Source organism: Oncorhynchus kisutch, linkage group LG13 (assembly GCF_002021735.2).
Source record: "Oncorhynchus kisutch isolate 150728-3 linkage group LG13, Okis_V2, whole genome shotgun sequence".
Classification (NCBI taxonomy): Eukaryota; Metazoa; Chordata; class Actinopteri; order Salmoniformes; family Salmonidae; genus Oncorhynchus; species Oncorhynchus kisutch.
The window spans coordinates 55789251-55806114 of NC_034186.2; the positions used below are offsets into that span (position 1 = coordinate 55789251).

Sequence of the window (16864 nt, forward strand, 5' to 3'; positions counted from 1 at the left end):
ACATTTCAACAACACATACATACATACATTCATTAAGACATTACTTGCTACAACAAACCACGTTTTTTTGTAGTAATCAAAGTATCACAATGATTCCTCCAGCTGATTCTCTGCTGAAATATGACAACCCAGTCTTGGTGAGCAGAAACATAAAATAAGTCACCAAAGGTAGAGTAACGTTAACAAAACGTGTTTAATGCTGGCTGCGAACGTTACTTACAGTAGCTGCAGGTAGCTAAATGTATCCATATAGTGGTATCTAACATACATTATTACATCCACAGTCATTATTTTGAAATCAATATCATGCCAATGTTCCTAGTGAGCGGTGAGAGATGTCAAACAATTGTCTTTGCTTTTTTTCCAACATCAAATTGGCTGAAGATGGATATTCTTCTAATCTCAATGAGTACTGCAAATTCAGGCACAGCCTCAAAGTGGCCCCACAACAGCCTGCCATGACTGGACCTGTGTCACCTCCACTCAAACCCAAGACCCCCTCAGCCGATGCCAACAAACCGAGGAGATCCTCAATGCCATCCTACCACCCCGGTATGACATGACACGCACACATCTTTAACACCCGTCTCCCTATTTTTTCCCCCTTAGGGAAATTAACCAATATTCCCGGTTTTGTAAAACCTGAAATCTGGCAACCCTGTGTTAATCTCAGCTGTACCACTGTTACAGGGAATGTATGGAGACCAACCAGCTGTGGGTGCAGCAGGTGTCTAGCACACTGTGTACCCGCATGGATGTGGTGCACCTATAGAATCAGCTGGACCTGAAGCTGCAGCAAACAGGCCAGGGAGACTGGCATCTGCCCAGTCCTCAGGGAGCTCTACTCCCAGTGCTTCGGTAAGGAGAGAGAGGAAGGAAAGATGAGGTGCATGGATGGTAGTAATATTGGAAAAGTGTGTTGGATACAAATTCTAAATCCGGGCCAGTTTCCAAGAGGACCTAGATTAGGCTAGCATAAACCTGGTTCTGAACTAAAAGGCAATTTCAGTTGGTTTAATCTGTGTCCGAGTTGATCTGATTGGTTAAAATATCAAATTAGTGAAAACAAATATCAGAATTAGGCTGCCTGTCGAAACCCAGCCCATGACGTCAGAGAACTTTCATCTTTTAGCACTTCATCTTACAGATAAAGCTAAATATAATGCTATGCCATTGAATGATTAAAAACCTTTATTACCCCAAAGTGAATTTGATTTGCATCTACTTGTGTAGATCTCCGATGTGTAGAACGAGAAGCGGGACCTAGAGAGACAGGTTAACGAGCAGAAGGCCAAGACTGAGGCCATTGAGAAGAGGGAGACAGAGAAGGCAGGTGGAGAAGAAACACAGAGGAGATTTAGTTCCTGAAGAGAACCAACCAGGAGCGCAAGGTAAAGGCGCCCAGTCACAATCCCTGTGCAGTCTTGCCAACTCCTATGGGCATTGTTGCGCCAAATAAGGCAGGATTTTCCTAACTCCTAGAAAGTTTTTGGAATGAAATCAATCAATTTATGTAATTTAAAATATACTTAACAAAAATAAAACGCAACATCAAAAGTGTTGGTACCAGCTGAAATAAATTATCCCAGAAACTTTCCACACACAAAAAGCTTATTTCTCAATGTTGTGCACAAATTTGTTTACATCCCTGTTAGTGAGCATTTCTCCTTTGCCAAGATAATCCATCCACCTGACAGGTGTGACATATCAAAAAGATGATTAAACAGCATCATTGCACAGGTGCACCTTGTGCTGGGGACAATAAAACAAACTCTAAAATGTGCAGTTTTGTCACAACACAATGCCACAGATGTCAACATTTTTGAGAGAATGTGCAATTGGCATGCTGACTGCAAGAATGTCCACCAGAGCTGTTGCCAAATAATTTAATGTAGATTGCTCTACCATAAGCTACCTCCGTCATTTTAGAGAATTTGGCAGTACGTCCAACCGGCCTCACAACTGCAGACCACGTGTAACCACGCCAGCCTAGGACCTCCACATTGGGCTTCTTCACCTGCGGGATCTTCTGAAACCAGCAAACCAGATAGTTTATGAAACTGTGGGTTTGCACAACTGAAGAATTTTTGCACAAACGGTCAGCTTATCTGCATGCTTGTTGTCCTCACCTGACTGCAGTTCAGCGTCCTAACGAACTTCAGTGGGTAAATGCTCACCTTTGATGGGCACTGGCACGCTGAAAAAGGGTGCGCTTCACAGATTAATCCCAGTTTCAACTGTATCTGTGACGAACAGATGCATATCTGTTTTCCCAGTCATGTGAAATCCATAGATTAGGGCCTAATGAATTTATTTGAATTGATGGATTTCCTTATATGGACTATAACTCAGTAAATATTTGAAATTGTTACATATTGTGTTTATACTTTCGTTCAGTGCCTTCAGGAAGTATTCAGAACCCTTGACTTTCCATTTTATTAGGTTACAACTTTATTCTAAAATATTTATTTCCCATCAATCTACACACAATACCCCATAATGACAAAGAAAACAGGTTTTTAGAAATGTTTGCTAATTTATATATTTAAAAAAAAACATTTACATAAGTATTCAGACCCCTTACTCAGTACTTTGTTGCAGCACCTTTGGCAGCGATTACAGCCGAGTCTTCTTGGTTGACACCACACAAGCTTGGCACACCTGTATTTGGAGTTTCTCCCATTCTTCTCTGCAGATCCTCTCAAGCTGTCTCAGGTTTGATGGGGACCGTTGCTGCACAGCTATTTTCAGGTCTCTCCAGAGATGTTCGATCACGTTCAAGTCCGGCCCCTCAAGGACATTGAGTCTTGTTTGGCATTCGCCAAACCCAGGTTTGTCTGTTGAAGCGTGATTCAACACTCCAGAGAACACGTTTCCACTGCTTGAGAGTCCAATGGCGGCGAGCTTTACACCACTCCAGCCAACGCTTGGCACTGTTTGTGTGCGGCTTCTCGGCCATGGAAAACCCATTTTATGAAGCTCCCGATGAACAGTTCTTGTGCTGACATTGCTTCCGTAGGGAGTTCCAAACTACACGCGTCAGCCCCGTTCTGTGAGCTTGTATCCTACCACTTAGCGGCCGAGCCGTTGTTGCTCCTAGACGTTTCCACTTCACAATAGCCACACTTACAGTTGGCCGTGGCAACTCTAGCAGGGCATAAATTTGACAAACTGATTTCTTGGAAAGGTGGCATCCTATGACAGTGCCACATTGAAAGTCACTGAGCTCTGACAGTAGAATGCCCTTACTGAAATGTTTGTATGGAGATTGCATGGCTGCGTACTCAAATTTATACACCTGTCAGCAACAGGTATGGCTGAATACACTCATTTGAAGGGGTGTCCACATACTTGTGTGTATATTTGATAGATATTTAACATTTCAATTTCTTCTCCTTTACAGGCCCAGCTGGAAGGGTTCATTGCCCCAAAAAAGTGACCCCTTCATTCCACAAGTGATCTATAACTGGCAGATTTCAGATCGTCCAACACAGCATTATGTAATAAGTCTACTTCAAAACCATAAAGCATTGCATTACTATAGCAGAATAAATAAAACAATTCTAATCATTTGTTGATATTCTTTATTTTATGGTATGACATGTATATTTGGAGAAAAATTGTCACATTTTTTTTTTCCAAAAGTGCTGTACATAACCTGGGTGACAGTGTGTTTCTGCTCTCTAGCCAACTCCTTATGGAATGGTCATGCCAAATTTGACAGTTCCATAAGGAGTTAGCAAAAGAATGAAAACAGACTGGCATCCAGGCTATGCAGTACAAATGTACTTTTTTTGGGATGACAGACTCATCCTTTCACTTCGCAGTGAAACTCCTTATATGAGTTTAAGTAATAGTTTGAAGACAACATTGATCGTTGTCACTTCGTTGAAGGTCACTCAGGATTAGGTTAAGGCGTCAAGCGATTAGGTTCATCAAAATCTAATTCACTCAATGCAACCTAACCCAAATCACTTTCCATCAAGATGCCAAGGGTAGGTACTAAGACAACTTAAAACAAGTCATTACAATGACAGGGTCAATAAAATAACTATTTATTAGAAATGACCCAATTTGGTGTCTCGAACCCCAGACTAGCGCTTCGATCTCTTGGCTTTCTTGCCCTCGCTGGGCGCCGTAGGTATCTTTCGGTTCTTGTTCTTGTTCTTGACGTTGTGTGTTTCGTAATAGCGCGTTCCAACTTTCTTCACCTTCTGAGCACGATCCGCTGCTCTCCTCTGCAGAGGGGGGGGGGGGGACAAATGAGGGAGGTTTAAGCTTAAGGAGGAACAGGGCCGTCATTCCATTAACAATAGCGGTAGGGGAGTGGCTTTCCATCAGAGGCGTCCAGTCAAGATGGATGGGCCTGTTTGATGTCAAACAGCAGGGTAAGTGAACATGCAGTACCTGCTTGGATGTTAAACTTCTGTGTGGACGCGTGGGCTCCTCTGCCTCCTCGGTTTTCCTCTTCTTGCCGACCTGTGTTACGGCTGAGGAACAAAAAGGTTGGCAAGTAAGTGGATGACCCGTAGGCATGGAATTACTAAAACACTTAATAGGATATTCCCATTGGGGCGGCAGGCAGCCTAGTGGTTAGAGCGTTGGGCCAGTAACCAAAAGGATCGAATCCCCGAGCTGACATGGTAAAAATCTGTCGTTCTGCCCCTGAGCAAGGCAGTTAACCCATTGTTCCCCGGGCGCCGAATACGTGGATTTCAATTTAAGGCAGCCCCCCGTACCTCTCTGATTCAGAGGCGATGGGTTAAATGTATAAGACATTTCAGTTAACCTGTTGAGTGTAGGTGGCAGTATTTTGATGTTTGGATGAAAAAAGTACCCAAATGAAACTGCCTATTTCTCAGGCCCAGAAGCTAGAATATGCATATAATTGTCAGATTAGGATTGAAAACTCTAAAGTTTCCAAAACTGTCAAAATATTGTCTGTGAGTATAACATTGACATGTTTCTACGAACTTTACGGATACTATTTGGAATTTGTCTGCCCCGTCGTGACCTGCACGAGCCTGGATTTCTGAACAAAACGCATCAACCAAATGGAGGTATTTTGGATATAAAAATAATCTTTATCGAACAAAAGAAACACTTATTGTGTAACTGGGAGTCTCGTGAGTGCAAACATCCGAAGATCAAAGGTAAGCGATTCATTTTATTGCTTTTCTGACTTTCGTGACCAATCTACTTTGCTGCTAGCTGTTTGTAATGTTTTGTCTGCTGAGAGAGATGTCCTAACAAACGCTTGGATAGCTTTTGCTGTAAAGCTTTTTTGAAATCTGACACGCCAGGTGGATTAACAACAAGCTAAACTGTGTTTTGCTATATTGCACTTGTGATTTCATGAAAATTTAATATTTTTAGTAATTTAATTTGAATTTGGCGCTCTGCAATTCAGCGGATGTTGACGAAAATGATCCCGCTAAAGGGATCGGTGCGCCAAGAAGTTAAGGGCATTCAGTTGTTCAACTGACTAGGTATCCCCCTTTATATGGTTTGATTGCTTGTTTGGTGGTCAGTTTAACAGTGGTCTTTGGCCAAATACCTACTCTAGTTATACATTTTATCTGCTGCCATCCATGAAGACTTGTGTAAAGCCTCTCCAGGTTCTCCTTTAACCAAATCCAGATAGCAGATGTTCTGAAAGAGCTGCAAAACCTGGACCCGTACAAATCAGCTGGGCTTGACAATCTGGACCCTCTATTTCTGAAACTATCTGCCACCATTGTCGCAACCCCTATTACCAGCCTGTTCAACCTCTCTTTCATATCGTCTGAGATTCCCAAGGATTGGAAAGCTGCCGCAGTCATCCCCCTCTTCAAAGGAGGAGACACCCTGGACCCAAACTGTTACAGACCTATATCCATCCTGCCCTGCCTATCTAAGGTCTTCGAAAGCCAAGTCAACAAACAGGTCACTGACCATCTCGAATCCCACCGCACCTTCTCCGCTGTGCAATCTGGTTTCCGAGCCGGTCATGGGTGCACCTCAGCCACACTCAAGGTACTCAACGATATCATAACCGCCATCGATAAAAGACAGTACTGTGCAGCCGTCTTCATCGACCTTGCCAAGGCTTTCGACTCTGTCAATCACCATATTCTTATCGGCAGACTCAGGAGCCTCGGTTTTTCGGATGACTGCCTTGCCTGGTTCACCAATTACTTTGCAGACAGAGTTCAGTGCGTCAAATCGGAGGGCATGCTGTCTGGTCCTCTGGCAGTCTCTATGGGGGTGCCACAGGGTTCAATTCTCGGGCCGACTCTTTTCTCTGTGTATATCAATGATGTTGCTCTTGCTGCGGGCGATTCCCTGATCCACCTCTACGCAGACGACACCATTCTATATACCTTCGGCCCGTCTTTGGACACTGTGCTATCTAACCTCCAAACAAGCTTCAATGCCATACAACACTCCTTCCGTGGCCTCCAACTGCTCTTAAAACGCTAGTAAAACCAAATGCATGCTTTTCAACCGGTCGCTGCCTGCACCCGCATGCCCGACTAGCATCACCACCCTGGATGGTTCCGACCTAGAATATGTGGACGTCTATAAGTACCTAGGTGTCTGGCTAGACTGCAAACTCTCCTTCCAGACTCATATCAAACATCTCCAATCGAAAATCAAATCAAGAGTCGGCTTTCTATTCCGCAACAAAGCCTCCTTCACTCACGCCGCCAAGCTTACCCTAGTAAAACTGACTATCCTACCGATCCTCGACTTCGGCGATGTCATCTACAAAATGGCTTCCAACACTCTACTCAGCAAACTGGATGCAGTCTATCACAGTGCCATCCGTTTCGTCACTAAAGCACCTTATACCACCCACCACTGCGACTTGTATGCTCTAGTCGGCTGGCCCTCGCTACATATTCGTCGCCAGACCCACTGGCTCCAGGTCATCTACAAGTCCATGCTAGGTAAAGCTCCGCCTTATCTCAGCTCACTGGTCACGATGGCAACACCCATCCGTAGCACGCGCTCCAGCAGGTGTATCTCACTGATCATCCCTAAAGCCAACACCTCATTTGGCCGCCTTTCGTTCCAGTACTCTGCTGCCTGTGACTGGAACGAATTGCAAAAATCGCTGAAGTTGGAGACTTTTATCTCCCTCACCAACTTCAAACATCAGCTATCTGAGCGGCTAACCGATCGCTGCAGCTGTACATAGTCTATTGGTAAATAGCCCACCCTTTTTCACCTACCTCATCCCCATACTGTTTTTATTTATTTACTTTTCTGCTCTTTTGCACACCAATATCTCTACCTGTACATGACCATCTGATCATTCATCACTCCAGTGTTAATCTGCAAAATTGTAATTATTTGCCTACCTCCTCATGCCTTTTGCACACATTGTATATAGACTCCCCCTTTGGTTTCTACTGTGTTATTGACTTGTTAATTGTTTACTCCATGTGTAACTCTTTGTTGTCTGCTCACACTGCTATGCTTTATCTTGGCCAGGTCGCAGTTGCAAATGAGAACTTGTTCTCAACTAGCCTACCTGGTTAAATAAAGGTGAAATAAAAAAAAAGATTAAAAAAAGGAAGGTGCATATTTTGCGAGAAGGCCCTTCTATTCTTTGATGGAATACATTTCATGGGAAAATAAATCCCATGACTGACACTAAAGTTGATCTCAGATCGAATGTCTGGAGGGAACTAAACCTCCCCTTTCATGTAACAAAAGAATAATGAGCATCATGCTTTTAGGGTAAAGAGGATCATTTTGTAAATGTATTAAACTGCAAGTTTGACCAATTCCAGTCCTATTCCATTTTAAATATATATATTTTTTAAATCCATACGACAAAAATCCATCAGTGACAGAACTTTAACCCCTGCATTTGGGATGTCAGGTAAAAGGAAGGAAAATCACAATTAAATTGAAATGAAGTTGTTACCTTTAGGTTGTGGGTTATTCCCCGCCTGCTTCACTTTCATGTCTGTGAGCACTTTGTCAGAAAGTGCCTTCGGAATCCTGTACAAAAAAAGAAAAGTAGAGACGTCACATAACCTCATTACTCCCTACACATCCAGACGGTTTAGTCCAGTTGTTATTCGCTGAGCCGACAATGGAAAGCAAATTGGCCGCAGACGACTCTAATTTGACGTAGTTGAGCGAGGGGGCGTGAGCTGAAGTTCTCCAGCGAGAGAGACGGTAGGTGAGTGCGCGGAACAAATCAACAAATGATAAACCCCATCGATCAGACAGAACAGTATGAGCAGCTGCTAATCATGTGTCACCTCAAAGGACCCAGGCACCCTTCATCTCTCTCTATGGCTTCGTCCCAAATGGCATCCTATTTCCTGCATAGAGCACTATTTTTGTAGTACACTATATAGGGAATAGGGTGCCACTTGGGACGGAGCTATGTCCGTCTTTTGGACAAGCTCTGGGGTTGATGGAAGCTTAATTAAGCACATATTCAAAACAAGACTGAAATGATAAGTGGTGGGGAGAACTGAGAAGAATAAGGCAAACCGGATGGCGGAGAAGCGCTTGAGTCTGGCCCGGTCCAGGAACTGCTTGTACTTCGCAATCTTCCCATCCAGCTCGCGGATCGTCTCACGAGAACTCTTTTTTTCCTCCACCTTGGCAGGCTGACCGGCTGGGGTGGTGGCAGCAGCCTCAGCGTCACCGGAAGCTGTCTCCCCATCCCCCTTCTCTTCCTCTCCATTTTCCTCTTCCTCGCTATCCTTCTCCACGTCCGAGCCGGACAGGTCAGAGAAAGCGAGGTCGTCTGTCTGCACGGGTGCCAGGTCTTCATCGTTGAACTCGGGCGCCACGTTGATCTTGCCGAAATTCTGCCGGACATTGGAGAGGATCTTCTGCACCTGCTGATGTTTGTGTTTCTGCTGTTGCTGGGCCTCCTGCTCGGCCGACATTGCAGCCACCATCTCCTTGCACTGCCCCTCTGTTGCTCCTTCTTCCTGTACACACTCTGTAGCTTCTGGTGCCCTCTCCACTGGCAGTTTATCCTTGCCCTGAAAACAACACACCAGTCAGTACAGTTTTCATAATCATGGCTAGGTTTCGATTCACCTGAAGTGGGCACTTGCAGTTATTCACGTGGATTTAAAAATGGAAACTACCTTCAGCCAATGCTTACACCAATCCAATTAAATCCACAATGGGGAGTGTGTTAAAGTGCACACTTCAGGAGAAAGGTAGAGAATCGGGATGCATGCAGACCATGTGTACATTTCAGAGTGGACAATCTTGTTGCTCACCTGAGATGACCACAATGGAAATAAGACTTTGGGTTTTAGCCTCAATAATTTTAATGTATGCATTGTTGTCTGGGCTGGAGCAGCTTTATATCTATTTTTACTTGTCAAATAAAAAGATAACTTGAGCAAAGAAAGTCAATGTGACCATACATGCACTCTCGACAAGTCCTGTGATGATATTTTACATTTAGCCAGAGGGTGGCAGACTATAACTAGAATATGTGCTAACATTACTGTTGGGAATGTCTCTTTGTTTTTGTATGCGAGACAGAGGGTTTTATTCCAGCCGTTCGTCCACCCCTCACCTCATGCTCTTCCTCACAGCCAGGGGGTTTTACGAAGAAGGGGATGCGTCCTCTCTGCCAGTCGTTCAGCACCATTTTGGAGACACAGGTAAGGTCTGGCTCACCCCCCTGCAACAGATCATGCATTAGGGAAACATGAGAAGAAAATAAAGTAGGAATAAATGGAGCATCCTTATACAGACCTTGTGCCACTTGGATTGATGAGTTCCAAATAAGCTTTAGGGTCAAGTGTAGAATTTCAAACTGATTAAAAAAAAGGCCCATACAAAAACAGTGTATGTTTAGGGAAGATCATTTTTACCACTGATATAATATAATAGCTTCTCAAATACACAAAGATAAATCCTGAACATACACCTTTCAGGACTAATACATATTGTGACACTCAAATTCCATTGACCACAAAGAGTTATAAAGCTAATTCAGACAGATGAAAGATGGTCAGAAATGAAGACAAGCAGCCCAGACAATGTAGCCTGGTGGTCTCAGATCTGTGCTGTCTTGCCAATCCCTATGGTCATTAGCATGCCAAACGACAACCATAGGGGTTGGCTATGAAGCACAAACAGATCTGGAGCGACCAACAGCCTACAGTCAATGACCCTGGACTGTGACTCCAGCCCCCTTTGATACACTCCAGGGAGATGTTAATTAAGTACCAAACAAGAGACAACTGACTGGAACAGGGAGGGACTATCTGGGGTTGTCCAATAAGAAACACTTTTTGTTTTCCATTAAAATGTTTTGCTACGGTGTGCGCCAATTAATATGACCCAGGCCCTGACCTTGAGGAGTTTGCCCATGCGCATCGCCAGTTTCTCCAGGAAGTCCTCTGGGGAGCTCCAGGTGGGGATGCGGTACGTCTTCTGGATGTACTCTGGTTTGGCCCGCTCTAGCACCGCTGGGATATGCTCCTCCGGGTTACGGATCTTCTCCACTTGCACCTGGGAAACAGCAGTGAAGCGTACAATGATACACTTGTTAGGTTAGAAATGGTACAGGTTTAGACATGGAAGTATACAAAATTATCAACGAGAAAGTTACACACAAATATCATACCCCCAAAACATGCTAACCTCTCACCATTACAATAACAGGGGAGGTTAGCATTTTTGGGAGGGGAGGGGGGTATGCTATTTGTTCGTCTAACTTTCTCACCAATCATTATTCACTATTCATTAAGGACTATCTGTAATCATGGTAGCATCCACATTAATATACAAGTGTTTGGAAATATTCTATTCACCATGAAAGTGACACCAAAATGATACATTATTTACCATTCATTTCTATTGGGCACAAAATAATCTGAAACAAACAGCAAATGCATCCAACAAGTTTGGCGTCACAAGCTTGACGAAATCATTGCATGCTAGGAATATAGGACCAAATACTAAACTTTTGACTATTTTAATACAGAAGTGAATTTGTCCAAATATTTTGTTTAGGGGGGGGGGGGACCAGGCACAAAAAGCCTGGTCCCCCATTTCCAAACATTTACCCAACATGGATGAAAATACCCTCGAATTAAAGCTGACCGTCTGCACCTTAACCATTTAAAATCTAATATGCTGGAGTACAGAGCCAAAACAAACCATTTTCCACCGTCCCAATACTTTGAACTCATATATATATATATATATATACACACACATACACACACACACACACACACACACACACACACACACACACATATATAACCCTGCCTACTCAAATAAAATATAATAAATGGTTTTCCACAAAACAATAACATACCACTCCTTTCAACACGATGTCACTCTCGCTGTCTTCAGAGGGGTAAACTACACCAGGGCAGTCGATGAGGAAGATGCGTCGCATCAGAGTGATGTACTGCCACACCTGGAAGAAGAGACCGGGCCCAAGATCAGCTAAGTAACAGGATCTAATGATTTTATACTCTGAGCCTATTCACAACTTTTCACCGGTTTGGGACAATCACATTTGATAATGTAGCAGAAATAAAGACCCTAGTGCATCAACATAAACAAAACAGATCTTAAAAGAGGACAGACCATTCAGAGCGCACCACAGAACTGTCCACATGTATTTTGTCAGCCAAAAAGGTCAGTAGGACTAGCGAACACCAAAAGCACAAAAGTACAAAAGTTGAACTATTGTTTTCGGTGCAAGAAATGCATATTTCTCTAATGTTCCATTAGCGGGAAAACACCATTTTCGAAAGTGACCACAAATGCGATTATGCATATAATGCTTTTATTAAATCTTGTCTTTACATATACTAAATAAAATGTGTGAAATTTGTTTCGATTTAGAAAGGTGCATGGTAATGGTCCAATCTCGAAACAGGGGTAGGTGGAAAAAAAATACACGTCATCTATGCTTGAATAGCAAATGGAAGACGCTTTTCCCCATGGTTTATTTTCATGCCAGCCAGGTAGGCTATACTCCTGTTGCAAAGACAAGCAATGTGCTTCATATTAGGAAAGTTGAGAAATTAATATAGTAGGCCTAGCCTATAGAAAACTGATGGGATCCTCTTTTAATAGAAGCGATCACGCTGTTTTCTCACACAATTGCATAGCTTATAGAAATGTTGCGCAACATGAGCTCATGGGCTCTCATGAAGTGTTTGATTAGATTTTTGATCACATTTGCATCGATATCAGAGTGAATAGAGGGGACAATAGAGTGCTCAGTACCTGGCAGTTTGGCAGGCTACTAATGCTCATCAGCAGCATCAGAGCTTGGAGAAGCCTAATTGGTCACACAGAATTTGACTGCCTTCATGACTCGTGACCGCTGGTGTGGTGGTAATACGGTCAACGTAACAGCTCTAAATCAGGGCTACCACCGCCATGTCGTCAGCAAACTTAATGTGTTGAGTCCTGCCTGGCCACTCAGTTGTGGGTGAACAGGGAGTACAGGAGCACACACCCAGAGAGCCCCCATGTTGAGGGTCAGAGAGGCGATGTGTTGTTTCCTACCCTACTACCTGGGGGGCGACCAGTCAGGATCTAATTTAGGTTGTTTATCTACTTGCCCAGAGTTAGACGAACTCATGAATACCATTTTTATATGGCAGCGTGCAGTTTGGAGATTGAAGTTCGCTTAGCACAATTGCTGGAAATCTCCCGGTACAGTAGCCAGCTCCTCTCAAAAGCAGGGAAATAGACCTAACTACACCAAAACTGGGTGGTTGGTCATTTATAGTCTTACAAATCTATACACACATATATATACATACATTTGTTAATTTCAATGATAATCATATGAAATGAGTTTCTATCCACTTACTCATTCTCTGACCAGTTGTTGCATAGAGATCGCAATGTTGTATTGGTCTCAATGGCGCTGCCTGTGTGCTTACAGACGCCATAATGGGACAGAAAACATTACTAGCCTTATAAATCTCTATGCAACAACGGGGACATAATGAGGAAGTGGATAGAATCTCGTTTCTTATGATTATCAGTGAAAGGAACTATATTTGAATCCATGCTAGTTAAGGATACTATCACGTTTCACATTGAATTTAACTACAAAAAGGTAAGACAGTTGAATTTTAATTCTGGTGCCACTCTGCACATATGCTTGTTAGCTAGCTAGCTCTGGTCTAGCTCTCAAACTCTAGGCGGTATGTGTAATGTAATGGAACAGCATCATGATTAAGGGCTAGCTCTGGTTCAACATTAGTTAAGCCAAATCTCTGAAATTCAAAGACATTCAAAGTTCCTTCATAGAAGCCACTCCTCTGTAGGTATACTTCTGTAGGCCTAATTCAGATAATGCATGTCATAAGAACAAGATTCCCAATTTCAGTCGCATACCGCACCCTACACTACACTTGTCTGTCCAATGCATGTGCATAGCCTGCCTGCTCCATAGCAAGCGGTTCTATCCATTGGTTAAGTAATTTAATGTTGAGGTAAATGGAAAAAAAGTATTGATTTCAGAGGTTTGAAAAGGAACAAAACAATTGGAAAATCATTTCAGTTCCAACCCCTGGTAAGAAGGTCTATTCCCCTGCTTTTGAGAGGAGCTGGCTACTGTACTGAGAATCACATTTCTTTTTCTCTTCTGCCTGAAAACCAATACTCATATCCCAATTTGGACGACGGAAGGAAATATTTGACAAGCTTTTTTTTTTATACACAGAAACACAAACACATTGCACATCCATTCAAACAACCGGGGCGAGAGAGAGTGAGGAGGGCCAGCCCAATGCTGAACAACCTTGTTTGGCCACAGACAAAGGCAGACAGACAGACGCTAGCAGCCTCTGGCAAGAGCCACCTTGCATTGGGCGATAAACTCTTGCTGGTTACACGCCGATCTGATAGATCCCAAAGGGGAGAGAAAAAACCTGATATTTTTTGCACGCTCACAGCTCTGGCAACAGACGGCCAACTCCGATAGTATGACCCTCAGTGGGGTTTCCAGACCTCCAGATCCACCGTTTGGTTCCAAACAGGATAAACGGGTCCAGAGAGAGGAAATGAAGGATGAGGGTTATTGTTTTTCTTGCTTTTTGGCCAAGTCTCTGCCAGGTATCAGACGTACACTACCGTTCAAAAGTTAGAAATGTTCTTGTTTTTGAAAGAAAAGCAAAAGATTTGTCCATTAAAATAACATCAAATTGATCAGAAATACAATGTAGACATGTATGAAACTCGTCAGTCTATTCTTGTTCTGAGAAATGAAGGCTATTCCATGCGATAAATTGCCAAGAAACTGAAGATCTCGTACAACACTGTCTACTACTCCCTTCACAGAACAGATCTGGCTCTAACCAGAATATAAAGAGTGGGAGGCCCTGGTGCACAACTGAGCAAGAGAACAAGTACATTAGAGTGTCTAGTTTGAGAAACAGACGCCTCACAAGTCCTCAACTGGCAGCTTCATTAAATAGTACCTACAAAACACCAGTCTCAATGTCAACAGTAAAGAGGCAACTCCGGGATGCTGGCCTTCTAGGGCAGAGTTACAAAGAAAAAGCCATATCTCAGACTGGCCAATAAAAAGAAAAAGATGGGCAAAAGAACACAGACACTAGACAGGGGAAGATTGGAAAAAAAGTGTTATGGACAGACAAATCTAAGTTTGAGGTGTTCGGCTCACAAAGAAGAACATTCGTGAGACGTGGAAAAAATGAAAAGATTCTGGAGGAGTGCTTGACACCATCTGTCAAGCATGGTGGAGGCAATGTGATGCTCTGGGGTGCTTTGGTGGTGGTAAAGTGGGAGCTTTGTACAGGTTAAAAGGGATCTTGAAGAAGGGAGGCTATCACTCCATTTTGCAACGCCATTCCATACCCTGTTGACTGCGTTTAATTGGAGCCAATTTCCTTCTACAACAGCACCAAACTATGCAATAACTATTTAGGGAAGAAGCAGTCAGCTGGTATTCTGTCTATAATGGAGTGGCCAGCACAGTCACCAGATCTCAACCCTATTGAGCTGTTGTGGGAGCAGTTTGACTAAGATATGCCCATCAAGCCAGTCCAACTTGTGTGAGGTGGTTCAGGAACCACGGGGTGAAATCTCTTCAGATTACCTCAACAAAACTGACAACTAGAATGCCAAAGGTCTGCAAGGCTGTAATTGCTGAAAATTGAGGATTCTTTGACGAAAGCAAAGTTTGAAGGACACAATTATTATTTATAACCTTGTCAACGTCTTGACTATATTTCCAATTAATTTGACAAACTCATTTCATGTATGTTTTCATGGAAAACTAAGACATTTCTAAGTGACCCCAAACTTTTGAACGATAGTGTATATAGTCGAGGCGAAGGGTTTAAATACATACACTTCAGCACATCGTCAGGAAGTTACTTAGGCTATGAGTAGCAGATTGATACACAAACAGTGCTGCCTGCAACATCCCATTGTGTGTGCTCTCTTAGCAATCAAGGGAATAGCGTGAGATTGTCCCCCCTGCATTGGCCTTTATTGAGATTACATGGACATATGTAATTTGCTCATGACACCTCCGGTATCAATATGGGCTTATGTTCAAGTGTTTTTATTTTGAAGTTATTCTTGAGGGGAATGATACCATACCTTAGTCTCACCGGCGAGGGGGGCCACGTTGCAGACCTTCTTGGAGCGTAGAGTGTTGATGACAGAGCTCTTTCCCACGTTGGGGTAGCCAATGAATCCAACGCTGATCTGTTTCTTGTCTGTGTGGAGCTGAAGAGGCAAAACAAGTTAAAATAGCAGTTTCCTGAACAATAGTCTAAACTTAACCTGTCTTCAATTCCGGAGAGCCACAACTCTAGAAAGCACTTCGACGGAGGCCAATACTAATAAAACTTATGACCATGTAATCTAAAAAAGCTTGTTTTCACCAGAGAAAAATAGCTACTGGAAGCAGATAAGTCTACACCATGGATGAAAAATCTGTCAAAACCAAGAGGTAGGTATAAATATTAGTCTCTCCACTTTGTCCCGAAAGGTCAATTCTAACAGCCATTTATTTTAACCGTTTCTTTGCCTCGTTATCTCTCTGACATGTCTGTGAGCCGAGGCCAACAACTTAAACCGCTGGAGTGGGGCAAATGCCTAAAGAACCTCAATTCACACACAGAGATCATGGAAACCTTAGTATGTTTTCTACTCAACACGGTTATCTTAAACCCAACAGGGAAAGTGTCAGCGATATACCTTTCAACTTGATTTATGTTAACTAAGCCTCCTCTGAGCATCCAAGGCCCTGTTTTATGGCCCGTGCATACCACAATAGCTCGGCAGCAGATGGGAGAACCTTGTGTGGAGCCGCACGCTCAAAAGGGTGGTTAGAGTAGGGCGCCATGACAAAAGTTGCCCATTTGTACCAACCTCTGCCCCCTAGGGACCTACTTTTGACCAAATGGGGAGTTTAGTTCGGTCCGTGTCGAGTGGGAGACTCATGTGTGAGAAAGTGGTACCTACCTTGCCAAACTGCCTGAGGAGTTGGATGAGGGAGCCCTTTCCAAACGAGTTGGTGAGGCTGGCATGGAAGGCCAGGGTGGGGTACTCTGTGGAGAGCACGGCTACCCAGCGTTTCTGGTTTGAAGACAAAACAGACAGACCTAAGTCAGACAGACATGGACATACATTTACTCTGTGAAATTGTAATTAGTTTGCCCAGAACGTGTGTCAGTATGAAAGGAAAGTGTATAGATTGTAGCCTACAAACCAGGCGAATGTCAAACCCATCAAATATCCTGCAAGTATGCACAATTCAGTTGGCCATTGAAAAATATGTCTAGAAATGTATCATTAGGGTAAGGCATCATCTTCTCTGATGCCGATGGAGTAAATAATATAAATACATAAATTATAA

General features: G+C 43.3%; 1 protein-coding gene and 1 pseudogene across 1 annotated transcript in view; one reads left to right on the forward strand and one right to left on the reverse strand.

Moving 5' to 3' along the window:
• The first annotated feature begins 211 nt into the window (after positions 1 to 211).
• LOC109901761 (axonemal dynein light intermediate polypeptide 1-like) lies at positions 212 to 1368 on the forward strand (annotated as a pseudogene).
• Positions 1369 to 3567: 2199 nt separating this feature from the next.
• The window catches only part of gnl2 (G protein nucleolar 2), a 29638-nt gene continuing 16341 nt past the window's right edge, over positions 3568 to 16864 (reverse strand). Inside the window, exons 8-16 of the mRNA XM_020498259.2 lie at positions 16471 to 16584; positions 15601 to 15729; positions 11312 to 11416; positions 10339 to 10497; positions 9554 to 9661; positions 8500 to 9002; positions 7919 to 7995; positions 4408 to 4490; positions 3568 to 4238 (exon numbers count right to left, since the gene is read on the reverse strand). Of these exons, the coding sequence (XP_020353848.1) occupies positions 4095 to 4238; positions 4408 to 4490; positions 7919 to 7995; positions 8500 to 9002; positions 9554 to 9661; positions 10339 to 10497; positions 11312 to 11416; positions 15601 to 15729; positions 16471 to 16584 (1422 nt within the window). The 3' untranslated portion in view covers positions 3568 to 4094. The remainder of the gene's footprint in view (positions 4239 to 4407; positions 4491 to 7918; positions 7996 to 8499; positions 9003 to 9553; positions 9662 to 10338; positions 10498 to 11311; positions 11417 to 15600; positions 15730 to 16470; positions 16585 to 16864) is intronic.